At 40.5% G+C, this 27807-nt stretch overlaps 1 protein-coding gene across 8 annotated transcripts in view; it reads right to left on the bottom strand.

The window, feature by feature from the left end:
- The window catches only part of IMMT (inner membrane mitochondrial protein), a 42617-nt gene extending 15079 nt beyond the window's left edge, over positions 1 to 27538 (bottom strand). For 2 of the 8 annotated variants that reach the window (XM_019970306.2, XM_070798808.1), the window contains exons 1-7: positions 27363 to 27528; positions 11907 to 11980; positions 10994 to 11183; positions 6192 to 6303; positions 3555 to 3692; positions 3097 to 3192; positions 531 to 667 (exon numbers count right to left, since the gene is read on the bottom strand). In XM_019970306.2, the coding sequence (XP_019825865.2) occupies positions 531 to 667; positions 3097 to 3192; positions 3555 to 3692; positions 6192 to 6303; positions 10994 to 11183; positions 11907 to 11980; positions 27363 to 27407 (792 nt within the window). In that variant the 5' untranslated portion in view covers positions 27408 to 27528. Of the gene's footprint in view, positions 1 to 530; positions 668 to 3088; positions 3193 to 3554; positions 3693 to 6191; positions 6304 to 10993; positions 11184 to 11906; positions 11981 to 27362 lie in introns of those variants that run through there. The other 6 variants (XM_019970307.2, XM_019970309.2, XM_019970308.2 and 3 more) reach the window with 5 other exon arrangements.
- Positions 27539 to 27807: the final 269 nt, after the last annotated feature.

The following is a 27807-nucleotide window of genomic DNA, read 5'->3' as shown; positions in this document are numbered from 1 at the left end:
TTATTTTATTCTTTAAATGACTTGATGTCAAGATGCATTTTTATACATTGAATAACTGAATGTAAAGGAAATTTACTAAGTCTCAGTATTACATTTTAATTAGTGTAATTACTTTATTCTTTGAAGTGTATAATGTAAATAATCAGCATAAGCATTTAAAGTAGCTAGTGTTTTGGGAACCCTGGGATCTCTGTATTATTTCTGACAACTGTGTATCCATCTCAAAGTATCTCATAAAAAAGTATATTTTAAAAAATGGTTGGCAATTTTAAAGCAAAAAAAAAACAACAAACAACAAATACATTCAAGCAGTATTAAAACATGAGAGCAAATCTGAACTAATCTTAATACCACATCATGGTTGTGAGATAAAGCACTATATATAATTCATTAAAAAGAACATTTCAAGTTTTCTTTTTTCTTTCATTTTGCTTTGTTTTTCTAAAAAGACAATCATTCTAGTTTGCTTTCACTTAGTGAGAGAGTCCAAATTAGGAGGAAGAAATCACGTATAACATTCGTTGGCCCACCTCAGAATCATCCATGGCTGCTTTCAGTATGTTCGCGTGGGCAGTGACAGCCTGCACCGCAGCATTCTGAGCCACAATAGCCTGCTGAGTGATGCGGGCAGTCTGGCTCAGGGCATCTTCTAAGCTCTTAGCTAATGCTGAAGTTTAAAAAAAAAAAAAAGTTAAAAACCAGATCCTTCCCCACTGATTACTTTAATCTTTCCCTCTTTACCTGTTGAGTCTTGTGTCACATTTCCCCCCAAAATGAACAAACAAAATACAGTTTTAGAGAATCAAAGTTACACTTAAAAGTATGATAAAATTATTGAATCCAGGGACTTCCCTGGTAGTCCAATGGAGGGGGCACAGGTTCGATCCCTGGTCAGGGAACTAGATCCCACATGCTGCAACTAAGACCCGGTGTAGCCAAATAAATAAATTAAAAAAAATTTTTATTTAATCCAGATGATCAATCTATGGGGGTTATTATACTATTTTTACCTTTATGTATATCTGAATTTTTCCAAAATAAAACCTGTCTGGGATTTTCTATACACAAGGGAAAATCACAACAGGAAAGACAAATGTATGAAAGGACTGACGGTCACTTAAATAAGTTAGTACATAGTTTAGGAAATAGTCCAGAAAATTCTGTGAAAGCAATTATAACTACAAGGAAGAGCAAAGGATAAACATGAAGATATAAAACAGGATGTCAAAATCAATAAATGTGGGAGAGGGGAGTAAGAAAACAGATCTTTTAGAATGTGTTTGAGCTTATATCACTATCAGCCTAACACAAGTACATATAATAATGGGCTAACATACTTGAAAACCTGGGTAACCAAAAATAAAAAAAACACGCCACAGATTCACAAACACCAAAAAGAAAGGAATTCATGCATAATACAAATGAAAACCATCAAATCACAAAAGTGAACACAGGAAGAAAGAAACAGTACATCAACTGGAAAATAAGGTTTAAAATGGAGATAAATACATATACATCAGTAATTATCTTAAGTGTCAACAGACTGACTAATCCTAACAAAAACATAGAGTGCCAGTACAATGAGAAGTCTGCTCTCCACAACTAGAGAACAGCCCACATGCAGCAGCAAAGGCCCAGCACCTAGAGGGGTGGGATGAGGAGGGAGGTAGGAGGGGTGTTCAAGTGGGAGGGGACATGGGCAAACCTATGGCTGATTCATACTGATGTTTGGTAGAAACCAATGCATTATTTTAAAGCAATTATCCTTCAATTAAAATTAAATTAAAAAAAAAAAAAAAAAAAAGACCCAGCATAGCCAAAAAAAAAAAAAGAGTTACAGCTTGGATAATAAAACAAGAATCTACAATATGCTGCCTATAGAAGACCCACTTCAGGGTGAAAGATACACACAGATTGAAAGTGAAGGGATGGGGATGGAAAAAGATATTTTCATTTCATGTGAATGGAAACAAGAAAGCAACAGTAGCAATATTCATATCAGATGAAACAAACTTTAAAACAAAGGCCATAAAGGACAAAGATGAACACTATCTAATGATAAAAGGATCAATAGAAAAAGAGGATATTATACTCATTAAAATTACACAATAAAACACACTTAATTGATATCTATAGGACATTACATCCAAAAAATCAGAATACACATTCTTCTCAAGCATGCATGGAACATTCTCTAGGATAGACTACATAATTGGACACAAAACAAGCCCAACCAAATGTGCTTATACTGGCCCATCTACTCTTTACACAATTCTAACAAACTTGCTTCCTAGGAATAAGACAGAACCAGCAAATTGAAGGAAACCAAGAACCATTAAAGGCAGAAAGACAAACAGAAATAAATGGAGAGAAGACAAAAAAAACAAAAAAACCACCTACAAACAGCTGTCATAAGAGTTTAAAACTAACAACTCTCAGTCCAGCAAAAAACCACATGCACACTACCTCCAGGGACATCAGTATACTGCAACATTATACAATAAATTTTGTTCCATGTGCCTTAAGGCAGGAAAATACATTTTTAGATAACTAGTATCTTTTTTCTTTAAACCATCAAAAAACCTAATATAAAACTGAAACCTAAAAAAGGGATAAGCCTCAGTTGGGTGGAAACCAGAAATGTGTGAAACATTCCATCCCTCAACAATGTCATATAAGAGGATGATGAGACTGAGTCCAGAGGCCAGGTAACAAACTAGAGAAGGACCCATTTCCAACCTGCACAAATAAATGCATAAGTGTAACAATTAGAAGACTCTTAGGCAAGGTGCCAAAACATTAATTCCTGTTCTGCAAAGTATATAGAGTCTTCAGCACTAACCATACTAAAAACAAATGAAGAAAGTACATGCATCACTTGGAATTTACACCAATTTTACACTAAGAATAACCCCTTGTCACCTGGGTAAAAGTTTAGATGGAAAGAACACAAATGATGAAATAAAGCTGGTGAATAAGAGCAATGCCACTAAAGAAACCACTAACAGCTGACAGATGAGAAACTTGTGCAAAGGTTGAAGAAGAAAGCAACTGAGAGACACGACCCAAGTACTTAGAAAGCATCTGGTTACATACACTCAATCTTAACTTGCTCTTGCTTCTCTTGTTGGGCAAGTCGTGCTGCAACTTCTTCAGGTGGCCGCTCCCTTACAGAAGTTGAGGATGCTTCCTCTTGCAGCAAAAGTAAATAAGAGGAAATCAAATTTCAGCACAGAATTTCAACAGCTAATGGGGACATAAAAACACCATCATTTGTATTTGCCAGCTATATCAACTTGAGGGCATTTTTGTGATAAAGATTATAAAACCACATCATGACTGAATGATTCCAACATGAAGAAATAAAGGGTCAGCTCTAAAGCTCCTTGTTTTCAAAGACTTATTCTCTAAAATACCAAAAATTAGCTAAGCAAGGCTGTAGACCTAAAGCCAGTATAAATGTGCACTTAAGAGAATCTAGCAATAGCCTAGACAGTACATAGTTCTGATGAACACATCATTTATAAAACCACATATACAGATAATTTAACTACCTGAAGTTGCAGGCTTGGGTTTTCCTTCACCAGTTTCAGGGTGATCGGTTTTTATAAGTTCCTCATGCTGAACCACAGGGGCTGGGACCGACAGTGTGTCACCTGCTGCAGAGATAATTTGAGCTGCCTCTGTGGGTGCTATAAATATATGTTACACATGGTATATAGTTTCCTGGGTTAACAGAGAACAACAGGAATCTACTACTACTACTGCCACTTCACATCTGACTCCTTAAAGACACAAATGCATGTGATGCCACTACTCAAACACACAAATTAGTCAGGGGCTCTGTCCACTGCATAAATCCATAAACAATGAACAATGGTTGGGAAAGCACAACAGAAAGGAGTCTGGTCAGCATCCATATGTATTCTAACCATTATTCTCAGGCGAGGCTTCTAGTAATAGTACTAAATGGTACTAATACTTAACATGAGAAGGGAACATAAGATTACATAACATGTGAAAATAATAACAAAGGGGGTAAAAGGAGCCTGTAATGAAGAAAGTAAGCAAAAAAAAGGTAACCAAAAACCATTTTTTAATTGCTTTGAAAAATGGTAGAGATGAATGAAGAGGTGTGAATGAAAACAAGAGGGCAATTTTAAACACAGAGGAAAAAGTTCACAGTTTAGATGGTGAGTTAGAGAACTCAGTCAAAAAACTTATGTCATAGACATATTTTTAAAGAAAGGAAGGTTTAAAAATCAAGAGCCTATAAATTATAAATAAAAGTGTTGATGCAAAAGATAGATGCAGGGGACAAAAAAATGGAGAAAAAAATTTCTCAAATAAACTGAAGGTCCCATTTAAGAGTTATAGTTGGATTACCACAAAGCCCACTAACTGGTCTCCTTGCTCTGTCCTTGTTTGCTTTATCTATTCTCCACAATAGCCAGCCTGCATATGTGCCTAGTTGCTTGGTCATGCCCAACTCTTTGTGACCCTATGAACTATAGCCTGCCAAGTTCCTCTGTCCATGGGATTTTCCAGGCAAGAATATTGCAGTGGGTAGCCATTCCCTCCTCCAAGGTATCTTCCTGAGCCCAAGATCAAACCCAGGTCTCCTGCATTGCAAGTGGATTCTTTACCATCTGAGCCACTAGGGAAGCCCACAATAGCCAGTGCCAGTAATCTTATTAAAGTAAAAGATATCAATCCCCTGACCTATAACCCTCCCAACAGCTTCCCATCTTACTCAGACTAGAAAGCAAAACTCTTACGATGGTCACCAAGAACTGACATGCTGGCATTCTGTTTCCTTTCTGACCTCATTTGCTGTTCTCCACTTACTTCAGCCCAGTTTCATTTACTCCTTGCTTGAACATGCCAAGTCTTTGCCCTAGCTAATCCTTCTACCTGGATGCTCTTCTCCACCAGTCTTTTACATGACTGACTCCCTCACCTCTTTCTGGTCTTTGCTCAAAAGACACCTTCCAGAGGAAACTTTTCCTGCCCACTCCATTTAAAACTGCAATATTCCCTCCCACATTTACCATTTTATGCCATCCTATACATAAATTTGGAGAAGGCAATGGCACCCCACTCCAGTACTCTTGCCTGGAAAATCCCATGGATGGAGGAGCCTGGTGGGCTGCAGTCCATGGGGTCGATAAGAGTCGGACACGACTGAATGACTTCACTTTCACTTTTCACTTGCATGCATTGGAGAAGGAAATGGCAACCCACTCCAGTGTTCTTGCCTGGAGAATTCCAAGGATGGGGGAGCCTGGTGGGCTGCCGTCTTATGGGGTCACACAGAGTCGGACACAACTGAAGCAACTTAGCAGCATACATAAATTTGGAGAAGGAAATGGCAACCCACTCCAGTATTCTTGCCTGGAGAATCCCATGGACAGAGGAGCTTGGTGGGCTACAGTTCACAGGTCGCAAAAAGTCGGACACGACTGAGCGACTTCACTTTCACTTATACATAAATTACTTGTGCATCGTATACAATTTCCCTCCCCTCATCCCACTAAGAAATATGCACAGCATTTGTATGCTTGTTTTTACTATTTTGTTCATGGCTATAACCTCAGTGCCTAGAAGACACCCACCACTTGGCACACAATAGAAACTCAGTATATACTGAATGGAAGGTGATTTCATCAAGGCAGAAGTGAGTACAGAGAAACAATACATTCAAATGTATGCTGAACAGGTGAGGATGAGGTAAACGCTGTAAATTGGTGTGGGATTACTTACAAATCATGAAGACAAAAAATACCTGCATATCAAAACCTAGATTAAGATACTTCGATCACTAAGACAGGAGAGAGGAGAATGAATTGGTGAACAAGTAGAAAAAAGAAGTGGGGAAAGAGAGCAAATATTAAAATCTAAAGAGAGGGAAAAACTAGGAGTCAGAGAAAAGGAAAAAAAGTAACTGTGTTTCAAGCAAGACCAATTCTTGTTCTTACTAGTACTCAGTAGCTGTTCAAAAACAAAAGCCCCATTCCATATCCCACTCAACACCTAAATGAGGGCCAAGAAGACACATGAGAATATTCCTTCCCAGGGTGAGGGAAGACTCCTTCGTGGGGACAGACCCCCTCACCTTTGACCATGGGTACAAATACATTAAACAATTCATTTACCCACAATTTTAAAAGAAGGATTCTAAATATAGGTACCTGTTGTTGAAGCTGAAGTATCTCCCTTTTGTTTTTGAGGTTGTGAGGCAGGCTGTTTAGATTCTTTCATTACCTCTGATACACTAGAGATTTTCAGTGGACCAGACTGAATCTTGGAAATGAAAAACATTTAACGTTTCAGACATAAATAGTGTTTTTTAAAAAGGCAGCATACAGTAACTTGTATTATTTAAAAAGTAGTAAAAAGCTTGGGAGTTATCAATAATTCACAACAATGTATTTTATTAACCACAGTAAGAGAACCCATCATACTAGGAAAATGCAGTCCAAAAGTAGTCCATATTTTAATAGTAACAAAAACTTCTCCTAAGGTAACTAATGTACTTGATATATGACCTTCCTTTTAAATAACCATTACTTTTATGTGTACAACACTGAGAAGGCTATTTCCATTCACTTTCTAAATCCAATTATGGTGTCTTCTAAATACATTCAGTTAGAAACAAACATTTTTTAAAAAGCTCTCAGTAAAAATAAAAATTCATTTTTCCTTTCTTTAATCTCCAAGATTCACGCACCTGCACTTCCAAGATATATGATGCAATTCTAATGCCTGCTTTCCTCTTTCTTAATAACCACATGCTTTAAGTTTAAGGCACCATTCATGAACAGGACTGTCAAATGATATGCCAGAGAAAACTACTGAGTAACAGAAATATTTTCATTTACCATCTATGCGGTCTCCCTTTTGCAAGAACTTGGCATTGGGACTCGGATATCCTAAGATGACTACTCAACCATAATAGAAATGGTTCTGAATTTTGTCACTACCAGAAATCAGAAATATACCCACTTTCTATTAAATTTTTACTACTTTTATCTCATGAAATGCATGCTCATTATAACAAGCAAAATAGTATCAAGATAAAGCATTGTTTTATTTAGCCTCTTCATTGCTCCTTCCAGGCTTCTCAGGAAGCCACTGCTAATGCCCTGAAATCTATCCTTCCACCCATGCGCTCAGGTATATACACATATGCAGTTTTTCATTTCTTTAAACAATCTAAAATAGGTAATTATATAACTTGCTTTTTTCATTTAACAACACATTAATATATTTTTTTCATTTAACAACAACTCATTTGCTTCCAGGTTAAGAAATTCTTTTTAGTTGAATAATATCCCAATTTAATTGTATATCCTAGTGGAATTTCAAATTCCATAATCTGGGTCTATTATTCCACTATTCATGGACATTCAAACTGTTTCCTGTTCTTTGTTAAGCATTCTTGTCCACAGACAACTGAAAAGCACTAGAGTATGATGTCTGCAGGACAGTTTGCCACAAGAAACACTGGGTCAGAGGACTCGTATATTTTTAAGATATTATCACTTTGACATAAGGTTCTAGCAACTCACATTCTCACAATGAACATGTATGTGTTTGTGTACAAATATGATCTATTTGTAGACTCAGTTGTTCTATTTCTCTAATTTCTATTCCTATGTCAAAATCTTCTTGTTTATAACAGTAGAATTATAACAAAGTCAGTATCTGGAAAGGCAAGTGTCATCTGACTCCCTAACCCAACACTTTCAAAATGTCCTTGACCAGTCTTGTACATTCCTTATTCTTCCATGTGAACTTTAAATCTTGTCTAATTCCTCACCCTCTGGAAAAATCAATTAGAAATTTTATTAGATCTGTGTGTGTATTTATGTATACACACATACATATCATAAAAATATTACTTCTCTCAAATACATACATATTTAAGAGATTTGAGAGAAACACATATATTTAAGAAAAATGACATTTTTATAGTACTACATTCTATTCAGGTATATAACATTTATCACCATTTAGGGAAGTTATCGTCTACGCTCATCAAAAAGATTTTAGCAGGGGAAGGAGGGGGTGGAATAAATTTAGAGAGCAACATTAAAACATATACATTACCATATGTAAAACATAGAGCTAGTGGGAAGTTGTATATAACACAGGGAGCTCAACCTAGAGCTCTGTGAAGACCTAGAGGTGTGGGATGGGGGTGGAGGGGTGGGAGGGAGGTTCAGGAGGGAGGGGAATATATGTATACTTAAGGCTGATTCACGTTATTGTACAGCAGAAACCAACACAACATGGTAAAGCAATTATTCTCTAATTAAAAGAAAAAAAAATAATTCAGATACAGTATTTGTGTCTATAATGAGACAATAAACTGACCATGTGAAACAACACTTTAGGATCATCTTCTCTCAGTATTTACTGTCTATGCATAAATAACCATGTTGACACTAAAAGGGTTACCATCAAATGAAGTGTATAGTTTCTAAAATCGACATGTTTGTAACAATGCACAACAACTGAGAGTACTGAATAAATGGGACAAAATAAAAATAAAAACACTAACTGCTACTGGAATTCAGAGGTGAGAGAAAACTGACTTTGGTCTGTGTAGTGAAGAATGCCAGTCTTGAAGAAAACAATAGAAGACAAAAGAAAGGAAGTCATTCTGGGTAGAAGACAACCATGGGAAGAGGTATACAAATAGAAAGGATCTCTGTTTAGTCTTCTGCTTTACCAAGGACCTTGGAACAATGCCTGGTACATAATAATCACTTGACTGACATTTGAGTAAATACACGAATGAAAAGTATAGGCATAGCCATACGGTAAACAAGTAGGAGAGCAAGGATTTATGCGCAGGACCATACAGAGCTAAAGGCAGAGTGTAGTAAGAGCCACACTGCCAAGGGTACCGAATGTCAACGGAAGAACCAGCAAAAACCACAAACCACAGAAATAAAGGAACCAACAGCCAGCTCCTAAGCTAACATTTAACCACTCTTGGCTTCACTTTTCTTATTCATACCATGAGATACCATGAGACAATCTCAAAGCCTTAATTGTTTTTACATTCTGTCTTTAAAACAACAGGAATCAAAGTCCCTGATTAAGTGATACAATGAAAATATCATGAAAACACCACAACACTTATTCTAGAAGATTCTCTAAAACTAATAAAAGGATGGCCTAGATGATGTTAAGAGTGACTGGTGGGGCAGAGCCTGGAGGTGGGAAAGAAATGCTGTGTGTAAGGAGGGACAGCACTGTTGACCTGCTGGGCACTTCCACTTGTCAGCTCTGCATGTCTGCATTACACAACCTCGAAATTTTCAGTCTTTTTTAAAATTCTTATTTTTTAATAACTTTATTTATTTTTAGTTGTACTGGGTCTTCATCGCTGCACGGGCTTTTCTCTAACTGCGGTAAGCAGGGGCTACTCTTTGTTGCAGTGTGCGGGCTTCTCATTGTGGCAGTTTCTCTTATTGCGGCACGTGGGCTCAACAGTTGTGGCTCCTGGGCTCTACCGCACAGGCTCAACAGTCGTGGCACATGGGCTGAGTAGCTCCACAGCATGTGAGATCTTCCTAGATCAGGGATCGAACCTGTGTCTCCTGCATTGGCAGGCGGATTCTTTACCACTGAGGCATCAGAGAAGCCCTTGCACTCTTCTTAATTTGCTTTTTTTAATATTAATGATTGTACCAAGCTATCAGGTAGCTAGGTTAGAATTCTTGGATTCACCTTCACAGTTGCCCATATTTTGCTTGCTATCCTCTCTTGTTTAAACTCTAATTACTTTACAATATTGTATTGGTTTTGCCATACATCAACATGAATCCACCACGAGTGTACACGTGTTCCCCATCCTGAACCCCCCTCCCTAAACTCTAATATTTATTTGTCTTGCCACCATTCTTACCCTATTTCTGACCTTTAACAGCAGGGCAGCAAAAGTGGAGCAAGAAAAGGTCAAGGCTATTGAGAATGACACCTGGAAGTCATGTCCAGGGAGAAAAGAACACTACTCTGAACTGTGTAGCCTGACTCTATGCTCCTGGATGCTTCCAGCTATTTCTCCCAAGTCACATAGCTCAGAACAGACCCAGGACTTTAGCCATAGGATTCTGCTTCTACTGAAGCTGCAACTCTATCTTCCTGAGCCAGCATAAACACTTTAAAGTTCACACGGATGAATAAACCATGTAGAACATTTTGTATCATTTGGGGAAGGGGCAGGAAAAGTCAAAGGACACCTGCTTTTCCATATAGTAACTCTGTCACAGGTCTGGTCTCAAGACATTGCTACATACTGGAGAAAAGATCTCTAACCAGTTTCTTACAAAGAACTGGTCAGCCACATTCAACCTCATAGACTATGGAAATACCCAATACCAAATCAGCAAAATTCATGTTCTCTTTCATCAATCTTTTTTTCAAGCATCTGTTTGAAAGAAGGAATATGTACAATGTTAAAAAAAAAAATTTGTAAGCCTCATGGAGAAAAGATGAAACTGAAGAAAATGCACAAAGTTCCGGGAATACTGGAAGATATTCCCATCACTGAATCAGTATGTAGCTGAAAATTCTATGACTGCTTTGTGATCTAAAAGGAGCCATGACTAACTATAACATGGGGATCCTGGTGTCATGGCCATTCTTCGTTTATGCTTTTAGCGTTCTAAGTCAGAGTCTGAGAGCTGCAGTGCTGGAGGCTGACACAGAACCCCTTGGGTCTGCAGGGCAGCCAGGGTTACTTCTGCCCAAGCTGCCCTTCCATTTAACCTGTGGGCCACATAATTATTTTCTATGTGATGTGGACTAAATGAGAGCATTTATGGGACTCCAAAGGGATAAAAATCCTTTAGGAAACATTAGTTCAAGTTAAAGAAAAATGACAAACAATGCTGGCAAAATATTTTCAAGATGAAAGCAAGCAACCTGCTTTTCAAAGTATTCCACAGGATAAACTGAAACGGTTTAAAACTCTTACCGGTTTCTTTGGCAATGGAACAGTGTAAGGTGGGGAACCAAGGACCATCTCAAAGAGTTTATCTGAGTAAGGTATGGTTTTCTCTACATTCTTCCGGAAATGGGAATCCCATTTGGCATACAGGATGGTGCCACCAATACCGCCACCAACAAACAAAATGCCAGCTCCAGCAATTTTGCTAGCAGACAACCTAAGTGAAAGAAATAGGAAACACAGGTTTATTTTGTTTTTTTTTTTTACTCTCCTAAACCTTAAGTCTCAAACACCTTTAAGCTCCACTTCTCTACCACTGACTCAGATCACAGCAGCCCAGTTTATCTCCACACGCTGCACATCACCTTTCCCTGGTTTGTTTTTTAACATGTCCAAAATAAAAAATAACATTTCTTTATGAATAATTTTTCCTTAATACATTAATATCTAGGATAGGAAGAATGAAGCAATCGGCTCTTTCATACTTAAAACTTAGCATGTTCACACTCATGAGGCTTCCTTTGAACCCCAAAAACAAGTATCACTAATTTTCAAAGCTCCTCTCCCTTAATTAAGCATTTCTGTAAATACAATAAAATAAATATTAAGAAGAACTAACAAATACTTTTTAAGTTTCAATGTGCTGAGTTCTAGTTATAAATCTATTTGCCATATAATGGAAGCCAGCACAGGGGGCGGAGGATGTCTACCTTGGATGACATCCAAGCACCAAAGAGCCAAAAGGAGCACCATAACAAATTTTCACCTACAGATACATATGCTCCAAAGTTATTATGAGAAAACTCCAGTGTTTCTGCCCTTTAAAAAACAAGATTTTAAGTAGATATTCCCATATTCAAGGAATGAATACACACACACACACACACACACACTTCAGCACACAGTTAAAAGTCTGTTTACAGGGAGATATGCTACATACCGAGAACTGCCTGAAGTGGAGTATCTGCGGCATGGTCGCAATGGACGGAGGACAAACTTCCCACAAAGACAGTTCTAGGGGGGAAGAAGCAAACATTACAACCAATAGTTACAGGAACCTAGTTCTTGCCTGGAGAATCCCAGGGACGGGGGAGCCTGGTAGGCTGCCGTCTATGGGGTTGCACAGAGTTAGACATGACTGAAGCGACTTAGCAGAAGGCTTTTAGGGTAGGGAAGTAAATCCTTTTACTACAAATACAAATGTCTTTCTTAAAATTTTATTTTACTTTCATAAACCAACTTACCATGAAACATATTTACAGATCCTTAAAAACAGTGACACATCCTACACCCCAAGACTCATATAAAATTACTTTTAAGATTTAAAAAAAAAGGGACTATGAAACCTCTCCTCCCCCAACTGCCTGCACCATGCAGCTTGTGAGATCTTAGTTTCCTGACCAAGGACTGAATCTGGGCTCCTGGCAGTAGAAGCATGGAGTCCTAACCTCTGGACCACCAGGGAATTCTCCAGACCACTTTTTTTTTTTAATTGAAATATAGTTGATGTGGGCTTCCCTGGTGGTTCAGTGGTAAAGAATCCGTCAATCAATACAGGAGACATAGGTTCAGTTCCTGGGAGAAGGAAATGGCAACCTTCTCCAGTATTCTTGCCTGGGAAATCCCATGGACAGAGGAGACTGATGGGCTACAGTCCATGGGGTAGCAAAAGAATCAGACACAGCTTAGTGACTAAATAACAGCAACAACATAGGTGATGTACAATATTATGTTTCTGCTTTACATGTCCTTAGCAATAAAATGTGTTGAGCAGAAAAAAAAAAAAAAAAAAATTATGTTTCTGCTTTACAAAACAGTGTTCACAAATTTTAAAGGTTATTTCATTCATAGTTATTGTAAACTATTGGCTATATTCCCCGTGTTGTACAATATACCCTTGTAGCTTATTATTTTACACACAGAAGTTTATACCTCTTAGTCCCCTACCCTTATCTTACTTCTCCTGGTTCTCCTCTCCACTTAACCCACTAGTTTGCTCTCTTTATCTGTGAGTCTGCTTCTTTTTATTGTAAGCAAGTAAGTGTTAGTCGCTCAGTTGTGCCTGACTCTTTGTGACCCCACAGACTGCAGCCCACCAGGCTACTCTGTCCATGAGATTTTCCAGGCAAGGATACTGGAGTGGGTTGCCATTTCCTTCTCCAGGGGATCGTCCCAATCCAGGGATCGAACCTGGGCATCCTACACTGCAGGCAGATTCTTTACCGACTGAGCCACAAGGGAAGCTGTAGCTTTTTTCTGGAGAGAAAAGGAGGATGCAATTGAGAAGGTTCACACAGGGCTTCTAAGAGTAATGCTGCAATTTTTAAAAACTTGTACACAAGTGTCCTGCTGTTCATGTAAGTGATATCATATAGTACTTGTCTCTGATGTATTTCACTTAGCACACTCTGATTATAAAATAATCCTTGCATGATTTTACTCTGATGGTTTAATTTTTTTTACGTTTAAATCTTTGAATCCAGTGTAAAGTATATGGTATAGATAAACTATTTTTTCCTAAATATCTAAATCACAAACTGAATAATCCATTTCTTTCAACAATTTGAAATGCCACCTTAAAATATACTCAATTTCTTGGTGCATTTAGATTTCCTAATTTGTTCCACTGTTCCACCCTATTCACACACTTCTATTCATAGACAAATACCACAATGTTTTAAACACTGCATCTTACAATTAGGTTTTAACCTGGTAGAGCAAGTCCTCTCTTCTAGTACTTTTTTTTTCCTCAGAATTTTTCTGGATTTTCTTGCTTTTGTTGTTTTGATAGCTGAGCTTTCAATTAAACAACTATAACAACTGTAATATGCACCCTGATTTAAGAAGAGATTAAACGTGAAAAAAAAATTACCTTTTATGACCAAAAAATAGTAGCAATACGTTTCATACCTCTATACCAAAAACAAAAAAACAAAAACAAAATACTGACTCAAATTAATAGGTTTTTTTAATCTGAAATAGTGGCTCCTGATTTTAAAAATTGGCTACCTGCATAGTCTATAATAAATTTTATATTTCAAATAAAGCTTTAAAAGTCAGGAAATTGAAGCTTTTTACAGTTTTATCATACACGTATGAATCCCTAGATACAAAGTTTAATCTTGCCTAGTAAATATATATACATATACACCTATATCTTTTAAGTCTCTTAATCCTCAAGTCTTTTACTCCATAGATGTTTCCTCCAGTAATTACTGGAAGAATCTGCTTGTTTGGTCTGCGGAATTTTCCACAGACCGGATTCTGTTCGAGGTGCAACTTAAAATATGCTAGTCCTCTGTATTTCCTGCAACCTGGAGCGGAAACCAGACACTTGACCAGACTCAGGTATACTCTCTTTGGCAGGACTTTACATGGTGGTATTTTCTTCCACTATGGAGGCACACAATGCCCGCCTGTCTCTCTTTGTGTAATGTTATCAACTGTACTGATTTACAATGTCCAGATCCATTAATTTATTGGAAGTTGCCAAAAGTGGACTCTGATTCTATTTTTCATTTATAATTTGACATATTTAATAAAGAGATGCTTACCATCATCTACAATTTAGTTACTCAGCAGTAGTTTATGGAGGAAAGGAAGGATAAATGGTTGATTCTTTCTATCCTTTTATCCAGTTATCCTCTGATGAGCAACAATTGCAGGGTTTTTTGGTTTCCATTTATTGTGACAGATTGTATTTTCCAAAACTTGCCACGTTTCACATGCTTTTCTAGAACTTTGCCACCTCCCCAGAACCCTGTAAGCTTAAACGATCCCAAGAACCTCCTAATGTAACCTCCTTAGAAATGAAAAGATAAATATTTACTTATATATTATTTCCTTATATGTATATATGCACACGTGTATGCTAAGTCACTTCAGTCATGTTTGACTCTTTGTGACTCCATGGACTATAGCTCACCAGCCTCCTCTGTTCATGGGATTTTCTAGGCAAGAATACTGGAGTGGGTTGCCATGCCCTCCTCCAGGGGATCTTCCAAACCCAGGGACCAAACCCACATCTCTTAGGATCTCCTGCACTGGCAGATGGGCTCTACCACTAGCACCACCTGGAACCATATGCATATATAATACAATATAATCTTTATCTGTATAATAATAAATATAACTTACTGTAAAAGAACAAATAATGTTATGGTTAATTAATACCAGTAGGTTTGGGGTGAACTGTTATACAGCTATAACCAACCATATGCTTGCACCTGGAAATGGGGTGCTACTACCAAACATAAAACATGTGGTAATGACTTTGGGATGGAACTGGGGGGTGGAACTGAAAGTTGGAAGGGGCTTGAGGAGACTGTTAGCAGAAGCCTAATGATCTTCATGGAAGCTGTTTTGGTGAGGGCTTAAGAAAAGCATGAAAAATATTTTGGGAACCTGGAGGAAAAAGGAATCTTTGTATGTAGTGGTAGAAGTTTATCAAAACTCTCACAATGGTAAGATGTGGAAAACAGAAAATCAGGCATTGCTGTACATAATGAAGGGGCTTCCCAGGTGGTGCTAGTGGTAAAGAATCCGCCTGCCAATGCAAGAGGTGCTGGAGACACGAGTTTGATCCCTGGGTTGGGAAGATCCCCTGGAGGAGGACATGGCAACCCACTCCAGTATTCTTGCCTAGAGAATCCCATGGACAGACAAGCCTGGCAGGCTACAGTTCATGGAGTTGCAAAGAGTCTGAAGAGATTTAGTACACACTATCTAATGAATTGACGGATTTAGCTAGACAAGAGTCAGATCAGATCAGTCGCTCAGTCGTGTCCAACTCTTTGCAACCCCATGAATTGCAGCACACCAGGCCTCCCTGTCCATCACCAACTCCCGGAGTTCACTCAGACTCACGTCCATCGGGTCAGTGATGCCATCCAGCCATCTCATCCTCTGTCGTCCCCTTCTCCTCTTGTCCCCAATCCCTCCCAGCATCAGAGTCTTTTCCAATGAGTCAACTCTTCGCATGAGGTGGCCAAAGTACTGGAGTTTCACCTTTAGCATCATTCCCTCCAAAGATATCCCAGGGCTGATCTCCTTCAGAATGGACTGGTTGGATCTCCTTGCAGTCCAAGGGACTCTCAAGAGTCTTCTCCAACACCACAGTTCAAAAGCATCAATTCTTCGGCGCTCAGCCTTCTTCACAGTCCAACTCTCACATCCATACATGACCACAGGAAAAACCACAGCCTTGACTAGACAAACCTTTGTTGGCAAAGTAATGGCTCTGCTTTTGAATATGCTATCTAGGTTGGTCATAACTTTCCCTCCAAGGAATAAGCGTCTTTTAATTTCATGGCTGCAGTCACCATCTGCAGTGATTTTGGAGCCCAGAAAAATAAAGTCTGACACTGTTTCCACTGTTTCCCCATCTATTTCCCATGAAGTGATGGGACCGGATGCCATGATCTTCGTTTTCTGAATGTTGAGCTTTAAGCCAACTTTTTCACTCTCCACTCTCACCTTCATCAAGAGGCTTTTTAGTTCCTCTTCACTTCCTGCCATAAGGGTGGTGTCATCTGCATATTTGAGGTTATTGATATTTCTCCCGGAAATCTTGATTTCAGCTTGTGTTTCTTCCAGTCCAGCGTGTCTCATGATGTACTCTGCATATATAAGTTAAATAAACAGGGTGACAATATACAGCCTTGACGTACTCCTTTTCCAATTTGGAACCAGTCCAGTTCTAACTCTTGCTTCCTGACCTGCATACAGATTTCTCAAGAGGCAGATCAGGTGGTCTGGTATTCCCATCTCTTTCAGAATTTTCCAGTTTATTATGATCCACACAGTCAAAGGCTTTGGCATAGTCAATAAAGCAGAAATAGATGTTTTTCTGGAACTCTCTTGCTTTTTCCATGATCCAGCGGATGTTGGCAATTTGATCTCTGGTTCCTCTGCCTTTTCTAAAACCAGCTTGAACATCAGGAAGTTCATGGTTCACATATTGCTGAAGCCTGACTTGGAGAATTTTGAGCACTACTTTACTAGCGTGTGAGATGAGTGCAATTGTGCAGTAGTTTGAGCATTCTTTGGCATTGCCTTTCTTTGGGATTGGAATAAAAACTGACCTTTTCCAGTCCTGTGGCCACTGCTGAGTTTTCCAAATTTGCTGGCATATTGAGTGCAGCACTTTCACAGCATCATCTTTCAGGATTTGGAATAGCTCAACTGGAATTCCATCACCTCCACTAGCTTTGTTCGTAGTGATGCTTTCTAAGGCCCACTTCACTTCACATTCCAGGATGTCTGGCTCTAGGTCAGTGATCACACCATCGCGATTATCTGGGTCTTGAAGATCTTTTTTGTACAGTTCTTCTGTGTATTCTTGCCATCTCTTCTTAATATCTTCTGCCTCTGTTAGGTCCATACCATTTCTGTCCTTTATCGAGCCCATCTTTGCATTAAATGTTCCTTTGGTATCTCTGATTTTCTTGAAGAGATCTCTAGTCTTTCCCATTCTGTTGTTCTCCTCTATTTCTTTGCATTGATCGCTGAAGAAGGCTTTCTTATCTCTTCTTGCTATTCTCTGGAACTCTGCATTCAGATGTTTGTATCTTTCCTTTTGTCCTTTGCTTTTCGCTTCTCTTCTTTTCACAGCTACTTGTAAGGCCTCCCCAGACAGCCATTTTGCTTTTTTGCATTTCTTTTCCATGGGGATGGTCTTGATCCCTGTCTCCTGTACAATGTCACGAACCTCATTCCATAGTCCATCAGGCACTCTATCAGATCTAGGCCCTTAAATCTATTTCTCACTTCCACTGTATAATCATAAGGGATTTGATTTAGGTCATACCTGAATGGTCTAGTGGTTTTCCCTACTTTCTTCAATTTCAGTCTGAATTTGGCAATAAGGAGTTCATGGTCTGAGCCACGGTCAGCTCCTGGTCTTGTTTTTGCTGACTGTATAGAGCTTCTCCATCTTTGGCTGCAAAGAATATAATCAATCTGATTTCAGTGTTGACCATCTGGTGATGTCCATGTATAGAGTCTTCTCTTGTATTGTTGAAAGAGGGTGTTTGTTATGACCAGTGCATTTTCTTGGCAAAACTCTATTAGTCTTTGCCCTGCTTCATTCCGTATTCCAAGGCCAAATTTGCCTGTTACTCCAGGTGTTTCTTGACTTCCTACTTTTGCATTCCAGTCCCCTATAATGAAAAGGACATCTTTTTTGGGTGTTAGCTAGACAGAGTATCAAGCAGAATGTTCTCAAGTGCCAACTGGTTCCTTTCAAAAGCAGAGTATAATAAGGATAAAGTCAAGCTTCTAAAACATAAACCAAAAAAACTGTTTAGCTTGCAAGCAAAATTTGAAGAAAATATAAAGGACCCAGTACTTGGTGGGTTAAAAAATGATACTGTTTCTCATTTTTAGCCTCTCCAGTTAGCAAAGATCCTTTAAGACCTCAGAAAGATCTCAGGAGGTGCTCCTCATAGAACTTTTTACACTGAGAAAAGGCTCGCTAAGGACAGCCTTAAGAGTATGCAACCCATATTCCTTTTATTAAACAACAGGACTGCTGAGAATCTTAGAGGGTTTCAGACCACAGTAGCCTCACAGGGAGCCTAAAATGGAGAACAGCTTATCCTAGTCAGATTTATGGGTGTGGCTTTTGTCTAATGGAGTAAACCCCAGAAAGACCCAAAAGAAACCCACAAAGTCACTAAGATGAAAAACAGGCCAGCCTGGACTAAAGGGGAAAGAGTACAAAATGAATTGAAGTTTTTGGACTCCAGAACGTCTACAAACAGACATAAGTCTGAGAAAACAATTCGGCTGCCAACAGGCTACATTTCTAGAATAGGAAGGATAATGTAAGGAGTGAAACCTGAAGCCCAGAGGGTTAAGGAGCCCAAGAGTTAAGGAGAAACATTGCCAAGCAGAAGGACTAAGTCCTAATTAAGCAAGCAGCAACTCATGCCAGATAGATCTGACATTTGTTACGAACAGTGATGCTGTGTGTCTCTTTTTTTCTGCTTTTTGGGATGGGAGTGTCACACTATATTGTGCATAGGACACATGGGGAACAGATAACTTGTCTCTTTAGTTTACAGGTCTTTAGACTGAAAGGAAAAGCACTTAAGGAACTGCACCCAGGGGATCACATCCAAGATGTTTTGTGTGCAAAGGGAACTGATTTGATGACAAGATCCTGGTCTATTAGTCTAAGTCTGATGCTGTGATGGGATGAGGTTCTGGAGGGTTCTAAGGAAGGTTGTGAACACATCTGCATGTGGGAGGGATGTGAGTTGCTGTGGCTACAGGGCAAACCATATTATCCAAAACTGACTACAGTAATACTTCCTGTAATATTAGCTCTTCCAGCAACTCGCTGCTGCTAAGTCGCTTCAGTCGTGTCCAACTCTGTGTTACCCCATAGACGGCAGCCTACCAGGCTCCTCCGTCCATGGGGTTTTCCAGGCAAGAGTACTGGAGTGGGGTGCCATCGCCTTCTCCAGCAGCAACTCGCTATCCTCCATCAAACTGACATCTATGCACCATTTCCTGGAACCAGGACAGGCCTAAGTTATCAATTTACTAATAAGGGCAGTAAGTGATCCTCTGTGACATCTGAAACCAGGAGGACATAAAGGGAACACAGCTTCTGCCTGGCTCTGCCTCTCATCACACTTGCTCTGGGAACCCAGCCACCAAACAGTGAGGAAGCCCAGACATGTAAAACCCCACATGTAAGTGTTCCAGCCAACAGCACCAGCTGAGGTCTCAGTTGCAGCCAGTATCAACTGTCAGACATGGGAGTGAGGAAGCCTCTGAGATGACTCTAACCCTAGCCACTGCCTGACTACAGCCTCACAAGGGATGCTGACCAAACTGGCCACCTGAAGCCCGGGAACCCCCAGAACTGAGTGAGGCAATAAATTTTTACCCCAAGCTCAAGGTGCCTTATATAGTTACCACAAAGCAAAACAGGATCTTTACCAACTCATAGATTTAAATACTTTTGATGGATTTAAACCAGCTGCAATTATTATCTGTTTAAAAACTCAAACTGTCCCAATTCTGGCCAATGGATACGACTTCAAGTTTATTACGTGTTATATTACTTTTAATATTACACACACACACACACATCTATTTATCTATCTTTAGATATCTACCTGGAGGGCTTCCCAGGTGGCACTAGTAATAAAGAACCTGCCTACCAATGCAGGAGGGCTTCCCTCGTAGCTCAGTTGGTAAAGAATGTGCCTGCAACACAGGAGACCCAGGTTCAATCCCTGGCTCAGGAAGATCCCCTGGAGAAGGAAATGGAAATCCACTCCAGTATTCTTGCCTGGAGGATCCCATGGACAGAGAAGCCTAGCAAGCTATAGTCCATGGGGTCGTGGGAGTCGGACATGACTTAGTGACTAAACCACCACCAATGCAGGAGATGTAAGGGACACGGGTTGGATCCCTGGGTCAGAAAGATCCCCTGGAGGAGGGCACAACAACCCACTCCAGTATTCTTGCCTGGAGAATCTCAGACAGAATCTCATAGACAGATGGAGATCTCATAGACAGAATCTCATAGACAGATGGAGAATGTCATAGCCTGGTAGGCTACAGTCCATAAGGTGGCAAAGAGTTGGACATGATTGAGCACGCATGCACACATTTCATATATCAGGTCATTTACAACTATTTGGTGCTTTTTCTCTGCACTGTAAGATTCATTTATAAAAGTCACCATTTAAAGTGCATGTCAGTGCCATTTAGTACATCCACAATGCTATACAACCATCACCAGTATTTAGTTCCAGAACAGTTTCATCACTCCCAAAATAAATTCCTGTACCATCAGGTCTCCCCACATTCCCTTCTCCCTAGCTCCCGGCAGCAATTATCTACCTTCTGGCTCTACAGAGCCTGTTCTGGACTTTTGGTACAAATGGAATAATGCAATATGTTGCCTTCTGTGGCTTGTTTTTAAGGTTCACCTATGTTGTCACATGTATCATGTATGTAACTCGTACTTAATTTCTTTTTGTGAAATTAGTTTGCAACTAGTTCAAACTGAATGAACTAGTTTGTTGTATAGATATACCATATTTTGTTTATCTAGACATCAGCTGAACATCTGAACTGTCTCTATCTTTTGCTATCAACATTCACCTACAAGTTTTTGTTTGAATACCTGTTTTCAGTTCTTTGGGGTGGAACTGCAGGGTCATATGGTAATTCTATGTTTAACTCTGGACCATTTTACACTCCCACAGTGAAGTATGAGGGTTCCAATTTCTCCACATCCTCACTTGTTATTTTCTGTTTTTATCAGAACCATCCTGTTGGCTACAAAGTGGCTATTTCACTGTGGTTTTGATTTACATTTCCTTAATGTCAAAGGATTTTGAGCTCTTTTCTAGTGCTTGTTGGCTATTTATACATCTTCCCAGGATAAATGTCTAGTTAAGTCCTTAGCCCATTTTTTACTTGGGTTGTCTTCTTGTTCCTAAGTTGTAGGAGATCTTTACATATTATGGATACTAGATCTTCATCAGTTATATGATTTGAAAACATTCCCTCCTATTCTTTTCATTCTTGTGTCATTTGATGCAAAAAATTTTTTAATTTTGTGAAATCAAATTTATCTTGTGTCTTTTGGTGTCCTGTGTTAAGAAACCACTGCCAAAAAACAAAACGTTGGCAGTCAGTTAGACGTCCATTTGAGAAGAGTGGGACTTGTGTGTGTGTGGGCGGGGGGGGGATCTAGGGTGAGGAGGAGGAGGAGGAGGAGCAGGAGGAGAAAGAAAAGGACCCGAATGCCTTGAGGGGGAGGGGGAGATGAAAGATCCCAAGAGTGGACAGGACGGTCAGGTGAGTGCCATAGGGAAAGGAAACGAAGCCAAGCAACCGAACACACTCCCAACGGTGGTTTTGTTCAGTCCAAGATCAAGATGTGGACAGCACGGTGTCCTCCAGCACACAGCGACACACAGGCCTCACTCGGCAGGGGGAGTTCGGGATAACCCTGAACGCTGAAGCGGACAAAAGAAGCCGTCACGTTCATCCATGGCTGAAAAGTACCATGGTCCCACGACATTCCAAACTCCTCTCAAACCATTGAAAGACTCACTCACTCGCCATTCAAAATGTAGAGAACAGAAAAGGAGCGAAACGATGGTGGCTGGCTGGCTGGCTGGCTGGATTTCCGTGATGGTGTGATTAGGGAACACATGGACAGAAAAGCATCCGATTCACTTGTGTAAAGAATCTCTCTTGCCTTCTCAAAAAAAAAAAAAAAAAACCACTGCCAAATCCAAGGTCTACCTCCAAAACTTTCTTAAGCACCAGACTAAACTCTCTCTTTATTCATACAAACTAAATATCCTAACTTTAACACAAAAGATACTGGACACCTCTTAATTCTGGAATACCTTTTATTAATAATAAGCAACAATATAGAAAAGACATTGCTGTTTCAAAACAAATTGCCTTGACATATAAATTTGTAATACATGTTGTAAGGTTAGTGCTGCTACTTCCAACCTATAAAAATATGATTTTAGCAAACAAAACAAACAAACAAAAGGAGAGATAAAACACACAATTTTCATGTGATGTTTTGATACAGACCACTAATTCCTTAGCCCTACCAAACTACAGTGAACATAGAAAAGGAAACCACAATCCTGGAAACAGAGACTGTAATACAAGGCCCCTCATATAAACCCTATCTGGAGGTTGCAGTTTTCCTTTTTAGACTAGAGGGTAGCTGTAACTGATATTTTTGAAATCTGTCATAAGAATTCTTCCCACACAAACAAAAGACATCCAGATATTAATGGCCAGTTCTACATTTGAAATACAGATTAATATGCAACAACTTTTTCTATAGTTAACTAAAAATATTATATAGGAATCATACATTAAGGTTAAAATATATCACACACAAAAATACAGTAAATTTGACATGAAAGTAGCATTATTTCTCAGTAAATTCATATTCTAGATCTAGGAGAAAAAGGGCTCTTCAGTTATGATAAAGAAATGGCAGATATTCATCAGTATGGCAGAAGCAGGAAGGTGACATTTCCCTAGTTTCCTCTGCATCTATGTGTGGATATACATTACCTATACATTCTCAATCATGTACTCTAAGTCACAATGTAAAATGTATTTCAAAATGGTTTGAAAGCAACTGATCTAGAGAAATAAAAATGAATAAAAAAAGATTCTAATATCCATAGAAGTAAACAGGCTGCATCATATATTAAACTCCTTTCTACCATGTACACCTCGCTACCTACATCTATTACTGAGCAACAGTGTTTTATTATCCTAGTGAAAAGAAAGAATTCTAAAAGATGATAGCTAAAAATATCCACACACAAGTTCAGTCCTAAACTAGCCCTGCTATCAAACTTGGTCTTAGTTAAATAAATTAGCTAAGTCAATCCTCAAGAATAATAATGTCTCCTTCTCTTTTAAGATCAATGCATATGCAGTGACCACTCCCAAATTTATAGTCTGGGAGAGGGTGAGGCTAGACTGAAAGCCCGGGTCCTCCAAACCCCGTGTCCACCTCAAAAAAGGTTGGACCTGGCCATGCAGTCCTGAGACTAAGAGAAGATGAATGGTGTCAGGTCTGGCAAGTGAGGAAGAATCAGAGCTCTGAAGCTCATTCTGGCAAAGAAAGAGCAATTCATTCCTGCTGAATACCCCCATGGATGACTAATTCCAGACACTGAGAATCAGAGTCAGCTGAGGTGGTTAATTTTATATGTCAAAATAGGTGTTTTGGGACGAGATCAACATTTAAATCAGTGAACTACAAATAAAGTGGGTTGCCTTCCACAATGTGGGTGGGCCTCACCCAACCAACTGAAGGCTTGAATAAAACAAAAAGTCCAGCCTGCCCAAGCAAGAGGCAATTCTCTAGCAGACTGCCTTCAACCAAAACTGCACCATCAGCTTTCCTGGGTCTCTGGCTTGCCAGCCTTCAGACTGAAAATGGACCATCTCTTCTGGGTATGTACATATCAAGCCTGCCAGCCTCCATTACAGATGTTGGACTTGACAGCCTCCACAACTGCATGGGTCAAATCTTTATAATAAGTCTATCTATATACTCATCCTGTCGGTTCTGTTTCTCTTTTTGTGTTAGTCACTTAGTTGTGTCTGACTCTCTGTGACCCCATGGACTATAGCCCACCATCTCTTCTGTCCATGGAATTTTCCAGGCAAGAATACTGAAGTGGGTTGCCATTCCCTTCTCCAGTGGATCTTCCCAACCGAAGTATGGACCCAGGTCTGCAGCACAGCAGTCAGATTCTTTACCATCTGAGCCAAGTTTCTCTAGAGAAGTTCTAAAACCTATGGAGGTTGGTTAAAGGGAGGTCACATCAACACAGTTGCTGACTTTTTCTGGGCTCCAAAATCACTGCAGACGGTGCAGCCATGAAATTAAAAGATGCTTACTCCTTGGAAGGAAAGTTATGATCAACCTAGACAGCATATTAAAAAGCAGAGACATTACTTTGCCAACAAAGGTCCATCTAGTCAAGGCTATGGTTTTTCCAGTGGTCATGTATGGATGTGAGAGTTGGACCATAAACAAAGCTGAGAGCCGAAGAACTGATGCTTTTGAACTGTGGTGTTGGAGAAGACTCTTCAGAGTCCCCTGGACTGCAAGGAGATCCAACCAGTCCATCCTAAAGATCAATCCTGGGTGTTCTGATGTTGAAGGACTGATGTTGAAGCTGAAACTGCAATACTTTGGCCACCTGATGCAAAGAGCTGACTCATTTGAAAAGACCCTGATGCTGGGAAAGACTGAGGGCAGGAGGAGAAGGGGATGACAGAGGAAGAAATGGTTGGCATCACGGACTCAATGGACACGTGTTTGGGTGGACTCAAGGAGTTGGTGACGGGCAGGGAGGCCTGGCATATGCGGTGGTTCATGGGGTCGCAAAGAGTTGGACACGACTGAACGACTGAACTGAACTGAACATCCTCTTATGGAAATCAAGAAAAAGTCACAGAACACATTAATCTTTCAGTCAAACATGTCACACTTGTGACATGTTTATTTACTGAGCATCTATTAGGAGCTAGGGACTATTATGAGTACTGATATACAGTCCCTTTGAGGAGCTTCCATTTTAATGTGGAAAACACATAATAAATACACAGTATGTCAGGAAGTATAAGAGCTACAAAGTAAAACCAAGTAGGGTAAGGGGAGGTTCCAGAGTGATGCAAAGAAGGAGAAAGTGATCAGAGGTGTCTTAGATAGGGAAGGCCTCTCTGAAAGAAAAGTGATATCTAAGAAAATATCTGAATGGAGTGAGCTAAGCAAAGATGTGTGGGAGGACTTCAGGGCAAACAGCAAATGAAAAGGTAATCAGAAGAACAGAATGAGGCAGAGTAAAAAAATAAGATATGCAAAGAGCCAGATCATGAACAGCCCTGTGGATAGGTAAAGAGTTGAGATTTTATTGTGATATGATGGGATGTCACTGGAGGACATGGCATGGTCCAGTCCATGTGCTTTTTTAAAGGCCTTTGTTAACAACAAGGTAAAGAACTGACCCTAGGGTAGACTGAGGAGATAGATCAGTGACAACCATGCTGTAACCTTTGGGCAAAATAAGGAATAGTGGGCCTGAAAGGAGGACCCCAAAGATACACCTCTACAGTTTTGCCCTGAAAGTTTGCTCTGCTTCCTGCATACTCCCAGGCCCACTTGGGCATTTTGGTAGCCCAGATTCTAAGATGGTTCCCACGATCTCTGTCCCCAGTGGTTAAGCCCATGATTAGAGTTGTACAGGCAAAAGGGATTTTACAGATGTAATGAGGTTTCTCATCAGTTGACCTGATTTATCAAAAGGGATTTATCCAGGTGGGTTTGCCCTAATCACATAAGCCTTTTAAACCTAGGTCTGGAAATCATAAAAAGGGAAGAGATATTAAAGTCTGAGAGACAAGCTCATGGTAGCCTGCAAGAAAGTAAACATCTATGTTATAATCTGCTTCTGAGAATCTTGTGGCAAAGAACTTCAGGCCGCCCCCAGGTAGGTGAGGTGAGAGCTAGCAAGAAAACAGGGACTTCAGCCCTACAGCTGCAAGGGACTGAATTCTGCTAACAAACTGAAGGAGCTTAGAAGAGGACCCTGAGCTCCAAATGAGAGGGACACATCTGGACCCCTTTATGACAGCAAGCAGATAACCCTAACCATTCACCTTTAGAAACAGTAAGGTAATAAATGGGTGCTGTTTTAGGCTGCTCCATCTGTGCTACCTGCTATGTACACACAGCAGTAGAAAACTAATACACACTCCACTTTCCTACGGAACAGCCTGTTTCTCTTACCCTGGAAACGAAAGGGGAAATGGAAGAGAAGCAAACTTGGGGGGGAAAAAAATTGACTTTTCTAACCCACTGAGTCCAGGGACCTTGCTCAATTGCTCAAGTCACAGAACCTGTTTTGTAAATTCCACATTTTGCCAAAATACCAATTCTCTTTCCATTGTGAGCAATGGAAGTAGGTTTACTATTTTAAATTTCAGTAAATTACTTTGATGTGTGTGCTTAGTCGCTTAGGCCTGTTCGACTCTATGCGACCCCATGGACTGTAGCCTGCCAGGCTACTCTGTCCATGAGAGTCTGCAGGCAAGAATACTGGGGTGGATTGCCATTTCCTTCTCCAAAATTACTGTGATAATTATGCAGAAATAAAGGTAACTCCTTGGACGTCTGCCAAAGTTGTACTAGCACCTAGAGACAGAGATCCTCAGGCTAATCTCAGAAACTAGCACAAGGTCAGGCGCTTAACCTTCCTCGAGTTCTAGAAGCTCTAACTCTTACTCTGTTTTTTATTCAGAGTAAGAATAGCTCAAGAGCCGTTCTCAGCTACGAAAAGAAAGGCAGTCCTTCCTGGATAATTACAACCTTGACCCCTAAAACTCGGTCTCTAGCAGTCCAGGCACCTCCTTAAGGTGCAACAAGCCAAGAATATGCGTGTCCCGCTGGGAAATGTAGTTTTCCCCCCGTCGACCTTCAACCACTGGATCCGCGAAACCACTTACGCGCCGAACCGGCGACCCGGGCGCCAGCAGCCTCGATTGGTCCTAGACTGAGGCAGCGAGGGGCTGATTGGATGGCACGTCCCCAAAGCCGTGCCTCCCGTCCTACACCCGCCTCCCCGCCACCTTCTCTTCTCCACGCCCCATCCCGCTTCAGCAATAATCCTCCAGTCATTCCCGTCCACCTAACTCCCGAATTAACTGCCTCACGGGCCCACCCAGGACTCTCGCGATAAGGGCGGCCCGGAGACACGCCTCTGTCTGGGGCCTAGGCAAAGCCAAAGCCTCCCTTATTTTCTGCTGGTTGGCGAAAGTCAGTTCACCATGCGCTGTCTCCCAGCGCCCCCGTCCTCACCTGGGCGGTGGAGGTCACGCCGGATAACTGACAGGCTCGCAGCATCTTTACTGGGCTGACGCCGCTGCGGGTGTAACTGGGAGCTAGGGCGGCGGCGCGTGTAGGGTACACGGTACGTCCGTGCGTGCCTGCGTCCGTGCCGCCTCCGCGCCGGGCGTACCGGAAGGGCAGCCAACGACTGCGCACGCGCAGCCCCGTCTTGCTCCGGTCCCGGCCATTCGAAGAGGGTGGGCCCTTTCCAGGCGGAAAGGGAGATTTCTCCTTCCGGGTCGCGCTGAGAAGTCGGCTCTGTTACCCGAAATGTAGATTGCTAGGTAAACGGGAGGGCTGGCAGTGGATCGGAAACTCCGGCTTTGGTCCGCCCTGGAACCGGGCAGGTGTGACTCGTCGAGAATTTAAGCAAGAAACCATCTCAGCCATTTCTGTCAGCTGGATATTTCGTAGA

Source organism: Bos indicus, chromosome 11 (assembly GCF_029378745.1).
Source record: "Bos indicus isolate NIAB-ARS_2022 breed Sahiwal x Tharparkar chromosome 11, NIAB-ARS_B.indTharparkar_mat_pri_1.0, whole genome shotgun sequence".
NCBI lineage: Eukaryota > Metazoa > Chordata > Mammalia > Artiodactyla > Bovidae > Bos > Bos indicus.
Note: the sequence above shows the minus strand (reverse complement) of the source record. Positions and strands in the feature narration are given on the sequence as shown.